The sequence below is a fragment of the Pagrus major genome, chromosome 6 (genome assembly GCF_040436345.1).
Source record: "Pagrus major chromosome 6, Pma_NU_1.0".
In the NCBI taxonomy this organism is placed as follows: Eukaryota; Metazoa; Chordata; class Actinopteri; order Spariformes; family Sparidae; genus Pagrus; species Pagrus major.
This window is the reverse complement of record NC_133220.1, coordinates 32,685,108-32,710,634: the sequence shown is the minus strand read 5'-3', so window position 1 is coordinate 32,710,634 and position 25,527 is coordinate 32,685,108. Positions and strand designations below refer to the sequence as shown.

Below are 25,527 nucleotides of genomic sequence, written 5' to 3'. Positions count from 1 at the left end.
TCTCTATGAAAACATTTTCTTCACAGCCAGGTGTGTACTCCTGGTGGAGAATACTATCTATTATTTATTTTATTTTATTGCTTGTGGTAGTCAGGTTTTCAAGCTCCCAAAAATAGTTAAGGCCCCAGTCTCTCTGGAGGCTGAAGACAAGTGAGCACCATGCTCTGATATACTTAACAAGTATTAATCGCAATAACTATTTAAATGAGAAATATAAACAATGTTATGACCATATTTATGAATGTAATATCAATTGATACTGCTCTCCAACTTTTTGTTTTGTTGGCTTTATTCCTTATTGTGTGATGTCACACAGACCCTGCTACTGCTGACTTTATTAAAACTCAGTATGAAGAAAAGTATGGAGGTGGCAATGACTGCGAACTGTGCTTGCACATTTGAAGGTTACAAAACAGAAATGACCATAAAGTGTTGTTATTACACCGAATCAGGTCATAATTCATGTTTTATATGTCATGTGAGCTGCGCATGAATCATATGATGAGCAAACACAAGTATTATTATGTCCGGGGTCAGTTAGGGCCCACAGAGGCTGAGCTCCCTGTTAACTCAACAAACTGTGCAGGATAACTACACTCACGTCCTCTTGAAGAGTCCTCCCATGCTGCTGCCCACCAGCAGGAAGAACTGCTGGGAGAAGAAGACCCAGGTGATCTGCTGCAGGGTGGACTGGGTCTGACACCTCAGGTCCAGGATGGTGGGTCCCAGGAAGGCGATGCAGAGACCGAAGCTGAAGAACACGCTCCAGTAGGTCAGAGTCTGCTGCCAGTGGCGCTTGAACAGCGACCAGATCCGCTCGTCCAGCAGCTTCATGTCGGACCTTTGGAGGAGCTGTGCGCGCTGCTGATGGACCGACAGCTAACAGCTCATTTACACTGGACACACTCAGTGTTACCGGACAAAGTGAACAGCTTCAGCGGTCACTCAGCACAGGCACTGTGACAGGAGCTGCTTATCCTACTGACGGACGGCTGATTGGCTGATGTCCTGAGGCACAACCCACTTTCTCACTTGTCTCAGATCAGTTTTTTATTGTGCATGGACACTTGGGTCATGTAGTCAGTGGTGGAAGAAGTACTCACATCAGTAGCAGTATAGCACTGTACAAATACTCTGAAGTACAGATGTGTTATCAGCCTCTGGAGTCAGTCTGAGCGTGTTTAGTTAAAGGAACATAACTTTACTGATGACCAGCTGAGGAAACCAGTGCTGATGTGGGGCTTTCACACAGCATCTCATCTGCAGCAACACTGTAGCAGTGTTGTGAAAAGTATAGCCTACCCAAAATTAAAGATATTGTGTTGAAACAATATTTTGGTAAATGACAGTTAAATTAGTTTGACAAATAAGCATAATAAAATGAAAAGCATGCTACAAAGTATATTCCATTAACAAGCACTGACATGCTCGAAAAGGAGTAGGAAGAAGTATACACTTATTTAATCCCACCCCTTCTCCACAACTCAGTAATTAATCCTAATCAATTTCCTTCCATTCCTGAACCTGTGTACCTTCCTACTCTCCCATCTAACTATAATAAAATAAAATAAATACATTTAAAAGTGCACTGCTTTGGCTCTGAGGCAGCGTGCAAACTGCAAAGTAACGGGTAACTAAAGTTATCAAATAAATGTAGTGGAGTAAAAAGTATGATATTTGCCTCCAAACTGTAGTGGAGTGGAAGTATAAAGTAGCAGAAAATGGAAATACTTAAGTAAAGTACCACCTAAAAATTGTATTACAGTACATAAGTAAATGTAGTTAGTTACATTCTATCTTTTTGGGGGGGTATTTTGGGGGCTGATGCCTATGAGTGAGTACAAAAGGGGGCTATTGGGCTATGGCAGAGGTATGCGCTCTACTGAGTGTCATTCTAGTTTTTGAAAGAAATTAAAGAATTGAAAACTGTGAATTATGAATGTTTTCAATGATTTAACTTACCATACATAGACTTTTATGAAAAAGGAACACAGACGAGTTGGGATATAATCACTTTACATGTGAACAGACTGTATTATGGTTGGATCCTTATACATTTTTCAGCTGTATTTGTGTGTACGGCTATTCAAACAACATCAAGTTGAACTGTTTGAGACCCATATTTTGAGTGATTATCAAAAAGGAGATGTAATTCTTTAAAAGGGGCCTGTGACTTTTTAATTGTATTTTGGGTTTCTGGCATCTTTATATATTGTTAAATTGACAAAATGAGAAGTCAGGCTTACAGCTGAGTTTGTTCAAAACAAAGAATACCATGCATGTGAGATAGTTTAATGATGAAAGACAAAAATGAATTTATAGAAAGTCTGCAAATATTAACCAGAAACTCACTGGACTTAGCTCAGTTGGTAGAGCAGATGTCCCATGTACAGAGGCTTTGTCCTCGCTCCCCCAGGTTTGAGACCTGGCCTGTGGCCCTTTACTGCGTGTGATTTGATTATCATTAACAATGCACAAGCAAATAAGCACTATCAGTCTACTTTAACATTGTAGCTGGTGGAGTTCAATCTGTAACGATGTGTCATATTTTTTTAATAAACTCTAAAGTACTCACCAAAGTAAAGAGGTCTATACAGAGCAGCACCTTACACTACCAGCACAGTAAATTAGAGGAGGAGAAATGAAATCAACATCTATGATAATGGACAAGACATGTCATGGCTACAGTTTCCTGAAAACTATAATGAAATATGAAGTATCAAAACAAACAAAACACATTATCCGCCTATTCTGATATTAAATGATACAGTCAGATGATCATCCGCACTAATGCAGACACACTGTTTGCACTTCAGTATACCAGTGCTTGAATAACAGTCTAAGTGTAAATGTCAATAATAATCTATAATAACTTGTTGAAAGACAAACAGTGTGATGGTAGTGTGGCTGATGATTGTCAGTCAGTGACATTTGTTGTCACTGCAATATGTTATTCCCACTCAGATCATTACCGTAGGCCTTTAAGTAAAGCTTAAGTGAATGCAATTGAAAACTTATAGGAAATTAACAAGATTGCGTTTCTTGCTTTTGCTCTTCTGAAAACAGAATGTAAAAGTTTGGCATATTAAAATTGAAAACTCAGCTCTGTCACCGTCTATAAAAGATTAAGAATCACTGGATCATCATATTATAACTGCTGGTGCTGCTAAACATTTTGTATTGCTGCCTCTGTCACCAGATGTGCATCAGTTTAAGAACTGACACGCAATAGAACAATAGCACCATCTTCTGTTCACATATGTTATGGCAGCTCTTCCTTTGTACTTTATAAACAACACCATACATACACCGTATCAAATTATTATGGTATCTGTAAGTATCCAAAAAAGACATTGAACAGGTGGGTGTGTTTCAGAATTCCAATAGTTTATTTATTCATGAATTAATCAATTATTCAATCAATTGTACGCCTGTTGGCAGTCACAGTACATTCAATTTCTCATTTTATAACAGTGTAGACAAATCACACAAAATATCACATCTCATACAAAATCTAAACTTATCTTTTATAAAACATTTAGACATCATCTGCAGGTTTTTTTTCTTCATTTTGTTTGAAATACAGTTCTCTATATCTTTTAACAGCATAAAACTCACTGAGATAGATGAAAACATCTGTTAAAATACATATATATTATTTCTTTTTCATTACAGTATTTAAAATAGCTTCATTTACCACGACTAAAACACACGGTAATACTTCTGCCACCGAGGGGAGGAGGAGGGGGAGGCTGGAAGTGTAACATCAACAGAGATACATCCCTCTAAAAGTCCCAGCAGGTTCGCCCTGAATTTCTGTCCTCGATGCCTTCACCTTTGTTTGCACGAGCTGGCAGGTGAACAGAGGGCTGGATGGTCGCAACATCAGAAATTCTATCGGCTTCGTTCACTTTTAGAGGTAGAAAAACTTTCATTTAACTTTCACTGGCATTTATCTCAATCATACACAAACTTAAACCCCCTCTGACCTGCACGTAGACAACTCTTTCAAACAGTCTGGAGCTGGAGTGCTTTAGGGCTTCAGTGCCTGGCTAATGGGAACTTGAACACAATGTGCTTTCTAGGGTCGAACCGACAAATCTTGGTTAGTTACTGGTCAGATCTTTACCTCGGTCTTTCCTGAAGAGTCTCAAGGCTTCAGTCATTGGCTTTTACTGGATGACCTGTTCAATTCTGTGGATCCAGTCATCTATAAGTGTTAAATCAAAGGCTACTGCTGTAGACTTGTGTTCACACACTGACAGCCACTAAATTCACATGTGGAGCATTTAAGACAATGGCAGTCATGAGAGTCATTTAGCCCCCAGCATGGTCTGTGCGCCAACCGTGATCTGCTCAGTGGTTGCTGTCACGCTGTCCACAGCAATTAATGAGTGCATACTTGTGAGGGCCGCGCTGCCATTGTTCTCTGACACTGTGGAGGGAGCTGTGAACTTATCCGCAGCAGGACACTGGAAGGCTGCTGTAGTGAGTAGACCGAACTCAATGGTTCTTAAGCCTCACTCAGACCATTCAAGCGTTGCTATTAAAGTTGAAAAAGAATCAGCTTTTTGATAAATGCAACCAGGCGTCATGCTGCTGTGGCCAATTATGTAAGCCGGCTATCAAACCAGCTGGTCAACAGTGTTGTTGTTCAAGCTGTTAACACAGAATGTATAATATTACGCCACGCAACACTATTAATACATATAATAGACATTATTGTGTTTTTTTAAAAGCACTGGTTGACATGTTTAGTGTCAGGGTGTAATAGATATTGCCATTTAGACCAAAAAAAGCAGCCCATCCTCATCAAAAAAGGTCATACCTCATATCTAAACGACCTATTCAGTTGTTTCATTCAAAGACTTTGCAAACTTGCAGATGGGGAAAGCCTCTCTGTAAGATAGCACCCATAGCACCAAGAAACTGGGTCTTAACGATGATTCTCTCACATTTTTGTCCTTCTGCACTGCCACACAACCCTGCCAATCACTTCAACGCCTGATTTGGTCTGAATACAGCTTTAGTTAACTTATATGGTCGCTGTTTATCACCCTTGTACAGCAGCTGTGACGTTTTCTATTTGCTTTTTTGTTTTCTGGTCTTTATTATCTGATTGCGAGTTTTACAAGATGGTAGGAAATTAAGTGTTTGGATTGAGGCTACCAACGACTAATGTGCCAGTCATCACATGTGTGATGTCTCAAATTCGTTGCGCCTAGCTCAAGAAGCATGGTCCTTAGAGTCATGTGTCAAGGTGTGAAAAATGAAATGAAGTAAAAAGTGTCTAATTACATCTAAAGGCTTTCGAAGGTGGGGCAAAAATCTCCCATAACAGAGACGGGAGGGCGTGATATGGTTATTGTACAATTGGAGTTACCCGTGGTCACTTTTGGACTGGCATTCGGACATAGCATACATGCATGAAGTGGGGGTTTGTAGGACCCCATCGATTCTGAAATTGTGCAGTGTGGGGGAAGGGTTTTCAAGTGCACTTTTTCTGAAGTGACTGACCACTTTAGAGTCACACGAGTCAAGATGTGATTCGGTCAAGGATTCACAGTAAGTGCATCCTTCACTACTACTTTCAAACCATCTCTCCACATCTGTTCAGATTTGCAAATCACTGTCCTCAAAGCTTTTAGACTTAAGTAGACTGCAGAGTGTTGGTCCTGTAGGGAGGCGGCCCTCAACGTGACCTTAGCGACTTTTCAAGTTGTGAATGGCAACATCCTGAGAAGAATGCATGACTTATGCAGTGACTGACCAGGTGTGCAAACACGAAAGAGCATGTAAGATTTGACCTTCTCTTCCAAGCTCTCTTTTTTCATTCTTCACACAACTACTTGGGCATTCTTTGTGTCCACAGACAAGTGGAACACTGTGAATGCCTTCAAGGAAAGACTGTCCTTGATTATTCCTTTTTGAGGGATGATCACGTCTCACCCCTCTCTACGACTGCAGGCTCATCGCCCTACTTATGAGAGTGGCTGCTCAGAGCAGCTTTTGCCTTCAGATGTGTCACAACGTATGAACAAGTTTGTTTCAACCATACCTCTGGAAGAATGACGGCAGAAGGTAGCCACTATTGTATTCCACGCAGATTTTAAGTATCTTTTTCTTATTGCACTGTGAGTTTACCAGACAACCTTGATCAAACATTAATGTGGCACCGACACCCTGTCTCAGCAGCGCTGGACAAAGATGGAGAAGATGGAGAGGGAGTCAGGGAGTCAGAGAACGAAGGGCTAAGTCACTTTTTGTGTCTGCGGATCATTTCATCTTCGAGGCCATGAGCATAACCTCTGGGCTCAGTCCCAGTCACAAGAGAACTGTAAAGGACATTAGATAAAGAAGATTTATAAGTTTCACTTCTGCAGACACATATCCTTTCTAAAGTTTTCACTGTATTTACTTGTATACACTTCTTATTATGGTCCTACAGCCAAAAGCTACTCCCTGGCAATAGCTGCAAAAGAGCTGTGCAAAACATAAGGGATAGTGGTGAGTCCTACTGATAATAATTTGCTACTAGAAAGTACTTGTAGATCATACTTTCCCAGTTTACTGGTCTATGGTTAAGAGGTTTTGGTATGATATGGGGGTCACATTTGGGAATCGAGTAAAGTAAGACACAAAGGGAAGGGAGCAGGCTTCAGAGGACACTTCTGGTTTGTGCAAATAGGAGACTAAAATACATATACATACTCATAGTGAGTTATTTACACACACAAAGCAAATGCCTCCTAACACATTGGCTACACAAGATCAAATATAGATTCTTCACAAGCCGAAATATCATGCACAGTTTACTAAGGCAACTTCAAAAACTGGAGTGAGAGTCAGCTGTAACACTGTATGGAACAAAACCCCACACTGAGCTGAAACACAGGGCTGCTGTAGCAAGGCAAGTCTGCCAACATGAATCCATTTTACACTGGAGTTTTTTATTCATGATGGAGTCAGATTGTATGGTAGGGTCATTATTTTTTTCATTTGAGAAGAGGTACTGTAAATGAACAGTGTGTTGCTACTATTTCAGTGTGTGGACTGACTGTCAGGTGGCCTGTCACACCCATAGCTGCCATATGGGGGAGTCCTTTGACAGGGATGGAATCATTTCATCAACTAGCTTATTAGTTAGCTGACCATCATTAGTCACCATAACTGTAACAGAGACTTTTGGGGCATTTTATAAGTTGATTCTGGTATCTAGAGTGTTGGTATATAGATTTGACTACTTGTAGGGCACAATTTTAATAAATAACTGAAATCCTCTGTATTTTCCCTTGAATTTAACTGAGACTGCTTTAATTACCATTAGGACTTTAATGCTTTTAATGCTTTTAAATAAAATGTATAATTTTTGTGGTGAGGGGTGCGTTTCTGGAATTTATGACCTTAGTATTTCTAAAATCCTTTCTATGGCCCTGAAAACACCACAAATCTTGGAATGTCACTGTTGAGCTCAGAGGACATTTTAATGATTCAGAGGAATCACTGGATGCTATACCAAAATCAGAGTGATTCTTGAAAGGGATAGTTCACCACGAAATAAAAAATACATATTTTTCTTCTTACCTGTAGCCCTACTTATCCATCTAGATTGTTTTGGTGCTGAGCTGCTGTGTTTTGGAGATATTTAGAGATGTCTGCCTTCTCTCCAATATAATGGAACTAGATGGTACTCAGTCTGTATTGCTCAGAGCGGCAAAAAAAAAAAAATACATCTAAAAATCTCAACATCTCTATTTTCTTTCTCAACTACACACACCAACCATGAGTAAATGCACACCGAGAGGGAAGCGCGCATCTACTCATGGATGAGAGGCTTGTGCTCATGACAATTTGGGATGTAAACATTAATGGCATCCTCCTCAGCTGAGCTAGCTTAGTCAGCTCAGTTTCATCCATGAGTAGATACAGGCTTCCTTCTGTGTGATGATACGGAAAGAGACTGCTCACAAACAGACCTGTGGATTATCTTGACCCGGGTCATGAATTCAGGGAAGAGACATTGCAGTTGAGGTTTTCAAATGTGTTTTTTGGCGCTTTGAGCACCACGAGCGGAGTGCCATCTAGTTCCATTATACTGGAGTGAAGACCAACATCTCTATGGCTGATATTTCAAAAACTCAGTAACTCTCACTAAAACAATCTAGATAGATAAATGACACTACAGGTAAGAGACGGGGGGAAAAATCATTTTGATTTTGTGGTGAACTATCCCTTTAAGCTATCTCAGTGTGGATAAAAGCCTAAACATAAAAGGCAAACATTTAGCAAAATTTGGAAACAAATTGACCTTATTAAACTTTACTGGAAACTTAGTCCACCTCCATTCACACTACACACTTCTATACATGTGCAGCTGTATGATGGTTCCAGATGTGGAAGCCACCTTGGATGGTCAGAGCGGTGGGTGTGCTCTCAGTGGCAGCTACACAAGCTTGCATACATGTGTACACTACAAAGGAGCAGAGCGGGGAAGTTTTACTTAAAGCCGATATTTTCTTGGGTTGAAGTGTGTGTGTGTGTGTGTGTCAGCAGGATACTCATAAATCTCTGGTGCGTCCAACTAAGTAATGGCAGCATGTTGCTGATTGTGCAAATGTGTGCAAATGTGTGCAAATATGTGCTGTACTGTATGTGTGTGGAGGGAGAGTGTATCTCAGCTCAGTCATTTCACGTGCAGTACAAGTTTATTTCCAGAAACCCTGTGTGTGTCCACGGTCAGCTGCCATGGAAATGAGTGAATGCACATGATTTTGTTTGTACATGCAGGCGTGTGCACGTAGGTAAGCATGCTTGTGAATGTACTGAGCTGTGTTGGCCTTTGTTCTGCTGTCTGAAAAGGCAGCTCCTCTTTTGTGTTTGTCTCCGGTCCTCTGTGACCTCTAGAAGATGCTTTGTCTTCGGTTCTTTCCTCGACCTGAACAGAGACACAGTGAGATCGAGCCGTTGTTTTAAATGGATGATTATTCATTGTTAACAAGCACCAATTAAGAACAGATGGTAGAAAAACAGACGATAGAGAAGCTAACTTCAAGACCAGACTTTTTTATTTTCATTGCAGTTCCTCTGAGACTCTTCTCTGTGGTATTTTTATTTGTGTCAGAGTAAACAAAATCAGCATGCTGGCTTCCCACAGAGCTCTGCTTATTAGCAAAGTACATCTGCAGACACATTTCAGAGGTTGTGGTCAGAAACAAAACGTAGCTGGATTAAATTCTGTTTCATTCAGACAGTAAGGAAACTTACAGTGTTAGAGTAACTATCCCTAGTTAACGACTTCCTTCAAAACTTTTAATTAGTTGGTCTTATTATGTGTACCATAGATCTATGAAGAATATAACGAAGAACAAATGCGAATGCACAGCAGACATACAGGATGTACTGTACTGTTCTCATGCTGTACCCACATTATGTGCAGAACATGCACAGAAGTATTGTAGCGGTCCACCTTTTGAAGAACTGAATGGCTCCCAATAACTAGACTATCTTGACTAGACCGAAGCTTACAGTAAAGTCATACCCCGCTGGGAGATTGTGAGGCAGGACGCTGGAACCTTACCTAAAGGCTGAAACACTGAGCTGCGGTGGCCTGGGTCCTTCTGGAGCTGGATCTCTCGGAGGGAAAACATTGACGCAGCTAAAATAAAAAGGGGCGAGAGAATGACTTAGGGGAGCATAAAAGGTGCAATATGTATTAACTGTCAAATTCATGTTCCAATACCGAAAAAATGCCACAAGTGCTGAAGCTGTACGATACCCGTAATGGAGAATCCTGTAAGGGAAATCCCCAAATGTGAGGACCATTTTGTATACTGTAGCTTAAAATCAATATCTGTTATTATGCACACATCTAACTAACCACACTTTGTAGACACATCTGCCATCTGTACATCACTTTTTGCAGCTCTGCTTTATGTAGGCAGATTTCTTTTTTTAATATTTAATATTAATATTTAAAATTACATAGGGTTAAATGTTTCTATGGCCTCGGCCTAGAGTACACAGCCAGCTTTAGAATTAAGACAATTACATTGTAAATTATACAAGAAAGGCAACCAAATATGTGTGAGACTTTGGCACACATTCAGTGTTGATTGCTTCAGAATCACTGACTCCTGAATGGCACAGATCTGCTTTCAATAATAAGTAAATAGAATGGTTACATGTTAGTCCATCATTATAGCACATTGTTTAAGTTTCACTTTGTGTTACAAAGTTATCCTATACAGCGGTGGTTCTCAAAGTGGGGTCCAGGGACCGCCCCCCAGGGGTCCCAGAGAGGGTTTCAGGTGGTCCCCACCAAAAAGGGGATTATAATAAATATTAAATTTAATCCAGAAGTAACACTATAACAGAATGTATGACTATTTTGGCCGTGGATTTTATTTTTTGTTATATTATTATATTCTATTCATAAAAGTAAGAGAGAAAGATTTAAAAAGGTATACTGTAGCCTGTTCAGCCTGAACTGAGTGAGTGCTGAAGATATGAGCTAGTTGTTGATGTCTGTCATAAAAGGGAAAGTGTACCTTCCGCTGTCTCCTTCAAGATTTAGTGTCAGTATTTAAAGATTGATACTCCTCAGAGAGTTATTGTTTTCAATGGGTGATAACGAAGAGCTAACAGGCTATATGCTGATAGTGGGAGCATTCCAAAATAAAAATGAAATAGGGCAAATAATGATAATAATTTATTTTTTTACCAACAAAGTGTTCTGACAGACCTTTCCTGACTCTTTGTGTGCTAGCAAATGTGCACTTTTTGTTAATTTTTTTGTCAAAATGTGCAAAGTGACAAAAAACCTGATTAAACTATGAGATTTAGAAAGGTCATTGTTGAGATGTCACAGTAGTGCAGCTTACTGTTAAAGAGCTGCAGACCTCAAATACACCCAAGATGCTTTAAAGGTGTGTTCACATTGGACGTGTGTGTCTTACTGTCTGCCACATTGTGTATGTTATCCCCCAGACTCAGGAAGTAGGGGTGTCGTAGAGCGGCTTCAGAGGTGATTCTGCTCCGTGTGTTGTACTGCAATCAGAATGCAAAAACCAGCTGATTAGACGTCTCTGAAATTACAGCTCAGTCGTGCCTCAGAGCTGAACTGAGTGAAGGTCATTGTGCTTTCGTCTCGTACCTGCAGCAGAGCAGACAGCAGGTCGATCCCCTCTGTGTCCAACCTGATGGAGGCAAGGACAAAAAAATACAATCTGTTTGTATTATTACTATTCACAGAAGAATTATATGATGATGACTAAGTAAATACAGAGGGGGTGAATTTTCTTCTTGTGTTTTTTCATTTATTTTTTAATAAATATGCCTTAAGCTCATGGAAACATAAATATATCATGAAAGAGCATGAAATTTATATATACAATGAATATGGTTACAAAATGCCACTTAAATATACAACACAGTTTTAACACTACAGTACTATGCTACTAAACAAAGCAAATGATTAAATAAAATGCCTTGATGAAATTTTTGTGTAATAGTTTAGTTTAAAATACTGATCGAACAGCATTAACGGTAAATAATGATGGTAAAAGTAGAAAAATTTGTGGATGCTAATATACAGAACCTCAATCAGGAAATAAAGAAGGAGAACTGTCTGTCAGGGTGATCATTTATTTGATATCTTGCTCTGACAGTGAACAATTCATCTGGAGTTTCTGAAATATGTTAACTATGACAACAACACTGGCAGGCAGTCAAGGTTACCAAACCATTATGTCAAGTTCAATGTCAAAATACTGTTAATCACAATTTTGTAAACTCTTTATAAGCCTGACTAACTTGAATGCCGTTGAGTATTCTTAGAAGATAAAGCCTCTCTATTGATAATGTAGTTGGTATGTTAAGAGAAGCTGCCCAGAACTGTACCAAAACAACTTTCAACAGTTTCAACAAATTGGCTGTTAAGTACAACAGGCTGTTATAAAATCCCTCTGGGCACAAATAATCATTTCTTAAGTCCCAATTAACATTAATCTCCAAACGTTTGCACCGAGCCTGAGCTTGTGTTTGGGCCAAATACTCAACTTTACTTAAAGACTTTACTTTTCTAAAGAAGGCCAACTAAGGGCCATTTCATTAGTGTACTTACATCAGTGTACAAAAACCTGCTCTTAAAGCAGAAATTCATCCTGGGTTCTATGAAGTATCTGTAGATTCACACAGATAAACTAAGGGATGATTTTTGGAATTGTTAACAGCACATTGGTCTGTCGGTCAACCATTTTGGGCCAGCCTTAAATAACTAGACAACTATTAGATAAATTGTCATTAAATTTGGTACAGAAGGATGAATCCTAAGTTTACTGACATTCTTGGTGGATATGATGTATCCTACTGACTTTGGTGATCTTATTTTGCACTAGCACTACCATGAGTTTCACATTTGATGTTTTAAGTGAAATATCTCGACAAATATTGAAACTATTGACTGCCATGAAATTTATTCATGTGTCCCTCGGGTAGAATTGTAATAACTTCGAATCATCAATCAAAATTTAACTTGTCCCTCAGAATTAGCTTTACTTTGTATTTAGTCTGAATTAGCAATTGTTAGCATGCTAACAAGCTGAACTAAGATGGTGATCATGGTCAAATTAACCCTCCTAAACATCTGCATGTTAGCATTGACATTGTGAGCATGTGAGGGTTGGGATATTCAGTTCAACCTCACAGAGCCTCCAGACACCACTCAGCTGAACAGACAGTGAAATTAGGTGGGGACGGCCTTCCATTCCGAAACACCTCCATTGCGAAACACCCCCACTCCGAAACACTGCTGTTCCGAATCCGACTTTCAAGTTCCAATTACTTCCCAATAGGGTTAGGGTTAGGGTTAGGGTCAGGGGTTCCACAATAGCCTTTTCGGAATAGCGGGGTCTTTAGAAAAAATGGGAAACCCCGCCATTACGAAGAATGGAAGTCTATTTTCGGAACAGCGGGGTTTCGGAAAGGCGGGGTGTAACCAAATTAGGTAGTATTACCTTGGAACATGGTTGATGAGAGCTTGTGGTCTGTACTGAGGAAAGAGGTAAGACCTAAACTCCTCATTACTGCTGATTCCAGGCCAAGTCTCTTCTGTCGGAGTGCCTGGAAGAAAGAGAAACAAAAACACGAATGTTTCAGAATCAGAATCAGAATCAGAATTCCTTTATTGTCCCACAATGGGGAAATTTGTTTGCCACAGCAGCCAAAGGACAGAATATTTACAAAAAAACAATAATAAAAAATTAACAATATAAATTAAGAAGGTAAGAAATAGAATAGACTTGTATATACATATAAACATGATATTGTACAAAATTAACAGCAGTAGTTGTCTGCTGTCACAGGACACCATCACTTATATCACCTGTTCTTATGTCATATATCACTTGATTTAGCCTGCACTAAATAATAATATGCTGCTAACTTACCCATGAGCCTAAAAATTAAATGTAGCTCCTCCTTCACTGTGGCACCGGGAAACATAGGACGACCTGTTGCCATCTCATACAGGATGCAGCCCACGCCCCTGCAGGAGGAGGGAGGAGCAGCAAACAACAAAGAGTCCTCCAACATTATACAACTGTGGGTGAAGCCTTGCTCAACCAACACACACGGATACTTCAAAGAGTGCTAATCATAAGTGCAAACATGTATGGTGTGAGTGGGCACAGTGCAGCCTTTTGTTCCCTCCAGGATGGTGTGTTGGAGAGGCGCCCCGTGGTGTGATGAGAGGATATGTAGCTAGGTGAGCTCATCAAAGACCCCTGTGTTGCTACAGAAGCCACATTTAGTCCTCTATGGTTTAACAGTGCTGCAAGGGGTTTCTCACCTTGACAAACTGCTAATGAGCAAAGAAAGCATGGGAAAAGTCAATTACAGATGAGCTGCCGAGCGTGTATGAATAGTGACTCATATCTCTGCTAATAACCTGGGAGATTTTAATAGATATGCATGATTCATGGAAATCCTGGACGATCCTCAAGCTGTTAGACAGTCATCTCATTTACCAAGGAGCCAACATTGCTCATTATCAGGGCTGATGCGAGTGTTTGGGGGGCCCTGAGTGCCTTGTGTTTTCAGAGTTCATCTTGTGAGATCTGTTCTGATCCAATTTAGAAAGAAAAACGAGACAATCCTGGTGAAAACAGGTATAGTCTATGTGCTGCCTGCAACCCATTTGTTCTCACTTTCCCAGAGTCAGATAAGAGGATTACTTCTAGAGTCATGAGTAGAGTCATGAAGGTCAGAAATGTCAAACAGAGACTAAGACATGGATATGGATGTTTGGTTCTCAACTTTCAAACCAATATGCTTGTTGAAAAACACCAATATGACACAGCATATCCAACAATATAAAAATCTTATATATGACAACAATTAGCCCAGACCCAGGCCTGTCATAGTCCTGAGCAACCGTCTTATGTTACTTCGACATTTCAGTCACTGAGCAGCTCATGAACTGTGTTACAGGAAGAGTGTTGAAAAATAAACTCCTCTTAGCCTCTTATTAGACTAATTAAAGTATACTCGCCAACCAAGCAAGGTCCTTTTTCATTAAAGCCATTATACACCTTGTAGTGTCAAAGATGATGAGTTTCTTCCTCATCCCCGGCTGCTGCTCGACAGTGCGGTCATGTATAAAGCCGTTTTATTCAGTAGTGTATTATGTCTTCCACCAGTCGCAGTGTTGAGTGCTCTGCTGAAGAGCCAGTGAGAAAGAAGGTGTGTGCTGTATTACTTTGTACCTGCCTAGAGTTGTTTTTCCTACCTTCAGAGTTGCTGCAAAAACTTGCCTAATTTCTTTTTTTTCTCTCAAAACAAATACGATGAGGCACTCAGTGTTACAGACATGGCAACGCAGGTCTGTGATACTCACAATACGATCTGATACACAGTACGTTGCCCACGATAATGATAGTATCACGATACGGCGATTCTGCGACAATGCAAGACAATCATCTAACAATACATCACGATGTCTGTCTAACTGAAGAATACAAAATGCCCCAAAAAAGGCAGAGTGCAGGAACTGTGTATGTATTCACTGCATTGTGGTGTCAGTTTCACAGAATGTGACATGAACTGAGATGAAATGATGTATAGTGCACAGAGTCTTACTAACTGCAACTTGTCCATGTCCATGTGTGCCATCATTCCAAAGTAAAACAGCCATAAAGTGGCAAAAAGGCTGAACTGCCAGAAAGGCAGGTAAAATGTTTAAAGAAAGCAAGGACACATCTATGGATCACTGAATTGTTTTCAATTTGTGTAAATTAAGTTCACACATCATGTTTTAATAGAAATATTGATATCTGGTGCCAGTGTACCGATAATCATATTGCAAGTCTAAGCAAATTCGATATATTGCTATACCAATATTTAATCCCCTCGCTATGATAAACAGTATTACAGTCCTGTGGCCTCATTTATGAAACAGACTTTCGATCAGTTTTGGTCTTAAGTTTAACTTCAGCAGAAAACCACCTTTAAGTAGTTATTTATAAAACCTTACTTTGATTTGGAAATGATCTCATCTCTAAGCAAAGTCTATACTTGACTTAAGTGATATTCCTGCTGGTTATTTGGGGGACTTGAGAGCTTTATGAAAAATATGCAGCGTTGACACAGTCCTAAAGAGTGTTGTCCTATCTAGTCCTCTGAAAAACGTGTTTTCCTGGCTTCAGTCTCCTCCACTACCGCTGTGATCTCGTCTTCCAAAAAATTTGATTCACTCTTTGGGTCCTTCTCTTTTTTGGAAACCCTCATTAGAGTCACAAAGCAGGTGCAAGTAAACTAACTGCATGTTATTTACTATTTCCATTAAGGTTTTAAGCCTCTACATAAGATAATGACGGTGGTTGCAATCACACAAAATAGTGTTTGCTCCACCTTGTATAACAGTTGGGACACATTCACTAGAGGACTGATGATCAAATATTCATAATGTAATACTAACCACATGTCGATAGGTGTGGAGTATTCTGTAGAGCCCAGCAGCACGTCAGGGGGCCGATACCACAGAGTTACCACCTCATTGGAGTAGGTCTTAGTGGGGACGGACTTGGCCCTCGCCAGACCTGGAAACACAACATGGTCAGGGTTTACTGATGTCAGACTTCGTGAGGCTGTCACAGCAAGCCTGCTTTTTGTGCACATGTTCAACCTCTTTTCTCTTTGCTACTACCTTTGAAATAAAATTCCCTTGAAGTGACAAGTCTCTTGTGTTTCCACACATGTAGAATGAAACAGTATGAGGCAATAAATCTCAAATAGTGGGAAAGTCCCCAATCAGCTCAGATGCTGTTTTTTGGTAAAACATTCAAGGTTTACTGGTGGGTTTATCTACCCACTGCCAGCACAAAACTGAGAAAACTCGGAGAGAGGGCACAGTTGCTAGGAAACAGGAAGTAAGGTCTCCGAGTGGCAGTAAAATATAATTGGAAAGCGATTGTGGCAGGAACCTTCCTATTCTACCCAAGTGTATGTGCCTTTACGACCACATTTGCATTCGTTGATGTCCGTACATGCAAGTGTTTCTCTGCTTTTCCTACCAAAGTCAGCCAGCTTGAGCTCGCCCTTGTCGTTGATGAGCAGGTTCTGAGGCTTTAGGTCTCTGTGGAGGATTTTCCTCTTGTGACAGTAGGACAGACCACGCAGCAGCTGGAACATGAAGATCTGTAGGAGAGAAATGAAAATGATGAGACATTTTCTAATAATATATGGATTATAAACCTACTGTAGGTAGATTAGTTGGGCATAAACCTCAAACCTATGACTTGTACAACTTAAATTTTATAGTCTACTTTACTTGGTAATTCTGAGGTAATCTTTTTTTCTGACTGTTTAATGCTTAATGGAGACAATCCGGCACACCTCCTTTGTAATGAGGTGGTGGCAGTGCTGAAGGAATATAATTTACGGTGGCATTTTGACGCCAAACACGGAGCCAAGTATGCCAACGTTAGCCACCAAGAAATGAAAGGCAGCCTGCGTTCTCAAAAGTTTGTAAAAGTTACCCAATAAAATAAACAGTGAAAGCCATTTTTATTGTGGCTGAAGAATTTGCCCAATAAAAGTGTTTTTCAGTAGGTGCATTTCCAAGCAGCGGTGTGTCCTGACCAGAAACAGGCTTTTAACATTGACAGCTTGTCAAAAAAATTGAATACAGAGGGAATTATATAATATGATAACAGGCAGATACATTTACATAGTCTTACATTTACAACCGGCCCTGTAAGGGCAGCTATAATGTTTATGTGGCCTGGAATTAAATTGTAAAAAACTCCCCCTGTCCCCTGAAGGCCTGGAGCTGAAACAATGAGATACATTCACATTCTCAAAACAGGGACATCACTAATCCAACACATTTATAGAATGAAAAGATTCATGTATTGCTCAGTCCCATTTTGGGGACATTCTTGTTGCATCTCAGATATGGAGCTAAGCATTCAATTTAGCTAAAAATGTGTGCATGGCTAAAACACAATGTCACTAAAGACGTTCTGCTGTTTTGAAGGTATTTCCAGAATACTCAAAAACTTTTCTAACCATGTGGATGAATAAAAGTCAGTCTGCTACATAATTAAAAAAATATTTTCAACCCACTTCCCGAGCAGCGTATCATTTTCCTAACTCAAACAAAGATAGCAATGTCTGAAATGACATACAGTAGCTCTGAGACCACGAGTCAAAATGCTTCTATTGTGCATTTTGACTTCCTCCACAGTAGATGCCGACTGATAGTGGATTTTTAAAGGCCGATATACTAACGATAGTTGAGCCCATATATTCTAACCCTATTGCCAGAGTAATATGTGGAAGGTATTTCATTGAGTGGAGAATTACTTCATGAAAAAAAAAGGCTACATTGAAAACGTGACATTAATTAAAGTCGGTTGTGCATGTATGGCTGCTGCATATCTAACGTTAACGTAGAGCAGGTATCTGTCTGTGTCAGTTAGTTTACTTTAGATTAAGAGTTTAGATATTTTCAGCAGAAGTGACCCTCAAATGATGATGATTGACTCAGAGTGTCCTCCAACTATCGGAGCCAAGTTCAGCTGATAACAATAGTTTGTCCTATCGGTGCCGATTAATCGGCCAACCTTTACTCCACAATCACCTGACCTTCAACCCATGAACGTACTTTCACTAGTGGTCTCAGACTTTTTGACCCCAGTGTATGTCCTTTTTCCAATTTGTATGACTTGAACCTTTCTTTCCAGTACTGCAAATGTATATACAAAGTAAGAAACGATTTATGATAACATAATATGTTCCTTGTGTTTCACATAAAAAGGAAACATGTCATCTCCACAGAGTTAATACCCGTGCACCTTGAGAAACCGATTAGAAATATTTTTTATCGTGCAGCATTTTTTCATCCTGACGTGTAGAACAGTGTTTTGTATGATATGATGATGCATGAGAGGCACAGACTGGGACCTTTTCATTCTATGATTCTATCAGATTTGTGCTCTGATTCTCCAGGTTATGCCTGTGCTTTGAGAATGTGAATTGATTCCATTGTTCCATTTCCAGGCCTCCATGGCTACCATGCAAAACTAATTCTGCTTAATAATTTGCTTTTTGGCTTGACACAAGCAGCTGAAGGAAAAACTCCCTTAAATGACTGAATAAAGCTGAATTTAATGAAACCCAGCATGCTGAATTATACGTGTTAATCTAATATCTTTGCACAGGTGTCTCTGTTTCTTTCCCTGGTATACAGTCAGTAGTGACAACGCTGAGTCACTTTCATGCTGGAGGCTCACCTTAACATTATGCATGCTCATGAGATTCCCGCAGTTGTCCAAGTACTGTTTGAGGTCGCTGTCCTGGAAGAGACAACAGCCACAGTGTTCACACTTTAATATATCCATACTGCATGTGTGTAATTGAGGTCAACACCTTCCAAACGCCTGCGAGCTGAACGGTCAGTGTACTCACAAGATACTCAAACACCAGCGTGAGGCAGCGTTCAGTGTGGATGATGTCGTGCAGTGTGACGATATTGGCGTGTTTGAGGTTCTTCAGTAGAGACACTGGGTACACAGAGGAAGAAGGACGGATGAATAGAGACAATAGACAAAATGACCTTCTAACACCTTGGAGCTATGCTTTTAGGCTTACAATGGGTTTAAACTTGTGATGTCTGATTAACTGAAATGGACTGCAGACGTGTGCTATGTCCCAGTTACATAATCCAGTACATACTAATCATATACAGCAGATACTAATCATTTTTCATGAGAGATAGTAATTCCTTAGTTACTTTTAATTTTTCATTTCAGTAGTTCCTCCATGTCTTTTGTCCATTGCATTGGGTGACAAAACTATCCATCGACAGCACACATTTTTTTTGCAAACTGACTGTTTTACATATAATTGTATTTCAGCACTTTATCAGTGTACCCTCCATACTTGAAACCTGCTTAGAAGTAGTATGTAGGATGGATCTGGAACTTCATGTAGCAGAGGTTTATGGTAAGCTAATAAAGGTCAGAATGAGGGCAGATTAATACAACTCATATAACTGAATTGTTTTTTCCAAAAGGTCAAATCTTTCACTATGATCGCACACTGTAAATACTACCACATAGTCCATACAGTAAAAATGTATATTATCTGCTTATTTGTTGTGCTAAACAAATTACAGCTATATTATGATTGATAAAACAGAAGCTGTGTAATTTTTGTGTGCCATTTATTTACTGTGTGAACATACAGAGCTACTATGCGGTGTCTTTGAATCGACTAACCGGGGTGGACTTTACCAGACAATTACAAAAAGCTCTGCGTTCAGTTAATACATTAAGGGACACAGCAAAGCCCCCTCAGCAAATGCACTGCAGTCATTTCCCATAATTCCCATCATTATGACATGCCCTAAAAAAACAATTATTATCCACCTGGGGGCAGTAGCCCTTGACTGGAAAATATTTATTTGTGTGTGTGTGTGTGTGTGTGTGTGTGTGTGTGTGTGTGTGTTGATGTGTGTTTACCTTCTCTGATAGCAGTGCAAGGTGCTCCCTCCTCGTGCTCCAGCCGGATCTCCTTCAATGCCACCAGGTTCTCTGTTAGTTTGCTTCGCCCTTTGAACACCGTGGCATACGTCCCCTTCGACCACACACACAAACACACACATAAGACATTCTGAAAACACTTCTGCTGCTGATGACTGCGCTTGTGTCTTTTTTACAGCAACAATAGAATAGTTAAGTGAATTTAATTGAAATCTGTTTACTTCCACTGTCTGTTTACTTTCTCGTCAACATCATCGTTAGCACATAAACAGAAATCAGGATGGATAATTAACTCCAACTGAACTGATTAAGGTTAGAAATTTTAACCGCAGCATCAAAACATTACATCAATGTTGTGTAAGTGTCTGGAGCAGGCGTGCTTATTTACTTTTTTGTGATCTGATTTTATTGGGATTTCTCATGACTATCACTATCACAGCTCCCTGATAATTTTACTTCATAAATCCTGGCTTTTGCAATGCTGGCAATTCTTCCATTCTTATATAGCTGGCTGTAAGCAATGTAATAGCTGTCGATCAGATCAGCTACTGCAGGCTGAAAATGGAGCAAATCCTGTCAGATACTGAGAACGGGAACAGTAGTAAATGGCTACATGTTCAAATCACTTTTTTCTGCTGCATATGATCTAAACCATGCCTTTGTGAACAGCAGGTTATGATAATTGACAACAAAAGCCGCTCTTTTCCATCCCTCACCAACTCTGTTATTTGCTGCTGAGCCTTGTGACTGAGACTAATGCAGACAGCTTCTGTCACTTATCATTCCTTGCTCCTTAAGGCAACAACTGTTCTCAGATAAATGTTGAGGGATTTTGGCAGAGTTCTGCAGTATTAAAGCCCTCTTCATCTTCAGCACGCCCATGCTTTGTGAACCCACAGAGTGGGATGTATTCACACATGTTGGAGCACATGGTGTGAATGCAGATTTAAAACTTGTAGTTGTTATTCTTGTTAAGCTGTGCCAGCCAAGCCCAACTAAGGCAAGCCACATGGGTACACTGTACACTTTGTCTTGTAAACAAGTAAGTGTTGTACCCAGGCTTGACTCACAGTGAACCTGATAAGTATAATGAAGACTCGCAGACAACCTGTCGTCAGCATGGTCCATTTTTTTTGAGAATGTTGCATCAAGCTTCAAGTTATCGCTCACTGGCTGCACTGGGAGTAACAGTAGGAGTAGTAGAAGTTGTAGACTCATCTCTCAACTGTACGCGTCACTTTCCATCAATCTTCTGAAAAATGTTAAAAAGTGAATGTTTGAATAATTGGTATTGACGTACTTCACCCAGTTTGCCGAGCTTCACGTATGTCTCCAGTTTCCCAAAGCCTATGTCAGACTAGAGACAGAAGGAAAAAGACAGATTAATTTAACTTACAGTGTTTACTGTTATCATTTTCTCCTCTGATTATACCTTAGAACAGCCAAAAGACCACATTTGCATGGATTAGTTAAAGGAAGACATGCTCAGTTTCAGGTTCATAAGTTTCATTTGGGTTACTACTAGAATAGGTTGACATGCTTTATTGCTCAAAAAACATCTCAGTTTTCTCATTCTGCCCAGTCCTGCAGCATTGTTTTCCCCCTCTGTCTGAAACGCTCTGGTTTAGCTCCTGTCTCTTTAACAAATCCATGTTTACGTCGTCAACCTGGCAGGATACAAATGCCTTTTAATGGAGAACTGTGGGAAATATTAAAGAAAATAATGCTCATTATAATAATAGACAGCAGAGAAGATACTCCCACATCAAACCTACTTAAGAAAAGAGGATCCTGCACACTACTGGTGCTCAGCATCACAATTCATTCATACTAATGCATCCATCACAGATAGATAGATACATGGACTTGTTGTTGTTATATACAGTAGAGTACTTACCAGTGAAGCACGACGAGACATGCGGCTGAGAGGTTTGCAGAGTGGTGAGTTGTCACTCTCCAGCTGCAGTTTCTTGAGAAACTCTGGAGGCAGACGGATGTCCATGGGCAGAGACATGCGCTTACTGACGTCCTGCAGGGAGTCAAACGACATTAAAGTTACAAAATACACCTCTTCCTTATTTTTTCTGTTGTGGATTGGAACGTTTAGCTTGCCATTTAGACTATAAATCATTCATGCTTCAGCTTGACTGATAATCAAACCTCCATATGGCCACTATGGCATGAGACTCCAACAGCCTCCAGTCTGCTCATTTTGTTAAACTGCTATGTTCTTATATCATGTTGGTTACTAACACTGACCAGTATTATTGATGTTGCTAAACATGATACCACATTATAATGAGCCATTCTTTATGAAAGGTTATTAGTGGCTTAATAATCACTAATGAATAATTTTGGAATAAGAAAAAAATTGCTCTTCAAACATGTCACTTATAAAGCAAAGAAGAAAAGAGGTCAGCCACTGAATACAGTCATCCATCTCAAATGCATCTGACAGAACAGCTACGCTTGTATTTAAATCAATTATGCTGTCTGCATAGGCCACGTAACAGCTCCTGCTATACCTGTGTAATGTTAGTTTCCTTTTTTTCTATGTGTGTTACTACAGAGAATGTGTTTTGGGTTCTGAGCATTACCAAAATGCAGCTGACCTACACTGAAAACTGTGCCTGAATGCATCCTGTGTCGACTGGTGTGGACACACATGCAGCATAGAAGCTGCTCCTGCTCTGCTAATGTGTGCTACGGGGCCTGTGCAGACATTTGTATTAAATGCCAGCTAAAATTACATTGAGTCCTATTCATACAAAATACTACTATTATTGCTAACAGTTTTTTTTAATTATTGAAAGAAAGAAAAAAATATTTCAAAAAACATCAGAAATGTTCATCTCAGCAGTCTGGAGGGGCAGATTACTGTCTGTGTTTGATTGACAGCAGCTGCCAGGCTGTCAGAGTGCTGGTGTTACACCGTAGGGAAGGACACACAACTCTAAAACAAACTTGTGCTGTAGCCCACATGTAATGGGCACCACCACCAAACCAGACCCAAGTGAAATTCAGAGGTGTGTTTACATGCTGTTTAATGAGCAGCTAACTGATATAGTAGTTAATTTATTCCTGGTAAATGTTTGTTCAACAAGCTGACTGTAAGGTGCAGGATGAGACGTTTGCTACCGTATACCATAATATATTCCATTCAACTATTGCAAAACTAGAGGCATCATCGAAACTACAAAATATCAGATTTGACTAGTTTTGTCTCTTGCTGTTTGTGATTTATTTTTTTTCCCAAGGAGAACAAAGGAGACATTCACACAGCGATCTGTATGCTGTAGCAGACAAATAAGCAATTTAATATAAATTGCACTTTAAGGGCACAAAGAACACAAAAGGCTTTGACTGGCAGCTACCTGGATTGGATAATCCAGGGAAGCTGCCAGTCAGACATTACTTACTAGGCCATAATCATTTATGAGTGCTTTATAAATGAATTGTTATGAAAATTGTTGTTCTCCCATGTTTATGAAAAATAAATTTGACTTGTGTATCCCCTTGCATAACTTAAAATAGCTGTCTTTTTAGTAAGTCAGAAAGACATCTCACAAGAAGCTTCTGGAAAAGAGCTGCAGAGCCAGACCAACATCCATTTATTCAAACAAGTTCACTTGCTGTCTTACAAGGAGTTGATGCTAAATGTGAAGTCGTGCTAGCTTGGCATAAAGACGGAAGAAAGGGGGAAGCTAGCTGGAGGAAAAAAAATACTTTTAACATACTCTTATAAAGCCAACATACTTTATCTTCTTAGTTGGAGAAAAAGAAAGGAAACGAGTCAGGATAGCCTGCCATGTGGAGCTGATTGCAACCTGTTAAGCTTAATGTTAACTTAACAGGTGAGTTAGTTAATCTCCTTCAGAAGAAGAAAATGCATGGCTTCCAACAGCTATGTTCTTACATGTTGTATGATATCTACCTGTCCATCAAAGACAGATGAGAAGCCAGCAACTTCAGTATGAGGGGTGTGGGCAGGCACTGGGCACAGCTGTTGATGACTATTAATCAGCTCTGATGTGTAACATTAAGCTAGCTCAATAAATCACAATGTGTCATGTTGTGCTTCTGCACATTGATTACAAAAGATTTATGCCCCCACTGATAGTTAATAAAGTGAGTAAAGCCAGTGATATGTTTTACGATTTAAATTAATATTAAAGAGTCATTGATAAAATCCACTAAAGTCCAAGAGTAATTTGCTCCAGTTACGACATATTAAACTGCAAACATGATGGCTTATGAGAAAGTGAGTGGATCATTAGTGTCAAGACTTTCTCCCTTGATGAGCAATTATTAGGACCTTTACTTTGGTTGAAGGTCGGTGGACCTATAATGAGAACGATTCATCTTCATATATCTGTTCAGCACAGTCCTGAGGTGAGGCTGTGTAGGTGGAGGCTAACCAGGCTGCGCAGGGCCTTCAAATGTTAGAAAGTCATGAATTCAAAATCTGCTGCGATAATAAGTCAAATCTCAACTCGTAAATGTTAATGCCCACAAGTTCTGTAAATCTAGCCAGAAAAACCCAACATTACAAACAAGCCAAAGAGATTATTCACTTCCTGTCAATCATAGAATTGTTCCTTTTAATTGCTTACTGATGGATCAGGGTTGGCCCGATGGACGATTAATGGATGACTAATGAGAACTGTACCATGTGATTTAAAAGCCACCCCACCAGAGAGCCCAATAAAGTAGTGTATTCCATCAGAGTTGATGTAAAGGAGGACTTGTTGGCATTTTTGAAATGTGAAAGAGTCAAGCGAAAAGAGTTTGTTGCTGCTCAGTGCACTAATGCTACGTCTACATGCCATTGGTGGCAGCGGTGTTTCTTTTCTGTTGGCTGCTGTGACTGCTGTTTCTCTCAGTTGTGCTGTTGATATCGATTGTTCTTAGCTCTGTATAGCTAACCGCTAAGTTACGAACATGTGGTGAGGAGACAAACCCTTTTAAACCCAGTATGGGGATGTATGTCGTGATGATGGGAGGCAGTTTTTCTGGGGGAGACTGTGGAGGTTGCCGTCAGAGCGACAGTGGGAAACAGCGGTGACCACAGTGGTGTGCTAATAACCAACTCCTGCATAAAAGCAACTCTGAAGGGACACCCTGCCTCAAATTCAGAGACATATAGCGACATTGTTGAACACTGCATATCCAAGTTGTTAGACATTGCCCAACTATTAATTATTTAACCACACAGCCATTAGTTACATTTTGTTGAATAAAGCTATCCTGATTGCCTCAGCTCCCAGCCCTCTCTCTGTCACACCATTATTTCTATCCTGACAGCACCAAGTCCCTCCTGTGCAGTCACTTCCCTCTGGCATATAGCTTCACCTGACTGTCTGGTACGTGTAATGTGGAGTATAAGAAAGACTCGAAGTGAATCATACTCACTCCTCAGGGACTTTTTCTGAAAAGGTGGAACTGTGAACTCTCATATATTTCCAATAAAAATGTCTGGTGCTCT

The 25,527-nt window shown here is 39.9% G+C and overlaps 2 protein-coding genes across 2 annotated transcripts in view; both read right to left on the bottom strand.

Moving 5' to 3' along the window:
* mfsd4aa (major facilitator superfamily domain containing 4Aa) overlaps positions 1-879 on the bottom strand; it is a 28,696-nt gene extending 27,817 nt beyond the window's left edge. Inside the window, exon 1 of the mRNA XM_073468427.1 lies at positions 602-879. Coding sequence (XP_073324528.1) covers positions 602-834 — 233 coding nt within the window. The 5' untranslated portion in view covers positions 835-879. The remainder of the gene's footprint in view (positions 1-601) is intronic.
* A 7,433-nt stretch (positions 880-8,312) lies between these two features.
* Positions 8,313-25,527, bottom strand: part of cdk18 (cyclin dependent kinase 18) — a 51,090-nt gene continuing 33,875 nt past the window's right edge. The window contains exons 4-16 of the mRNA XM_073468252.1: positions 21,940-22,071; positions 21,343-21,399; positions 20,022-20,136; positions 18,967-19,061; positions 18,792-18,854; positions 16,569-16,692; positions 15,974-16,094; positions 13,446-13,543; positions 13,014-13,119; positions 11,153-11,195; positions 10,956-11,046; positions 9,578-9,655; positions 8,313-8,935 (exon numbers count right to left, since the gene is read on the bottom strand). Of these exons, the coding sequence (XP_073324353.1) occupies positions 8,901-8,935; positions 9,578-9,655; positions 10,956-11,046; positions 11,153-11,195; positions 13,014-13,119; positions 13,446-13,543; positions 15,974-16,094; positions 16,569-16,692; positions 18,792-18,854; positions 18,967-19,061; positions 20,022-20,136; positions 21,343-21,399; positions 21,940-22,071 (1,158 nt within the window). The 3' untranslated portion in view covers positions 8,313-8,900. The remainder of the gene's footprint in view (positions 8,936-9,577; positions 9,656-10,955; positions 11,047-11,152; positions 11,196-13,013; positions 13,120-13,445; positions 13,544-15,973; positions 16,095-16,568; positions 16,693-18,791; positions 18,855-18,966; positions 19,062-20,021; positions 20,137-21,342; positions 21,400-21,939; positions 22,072-25,527) is intronic.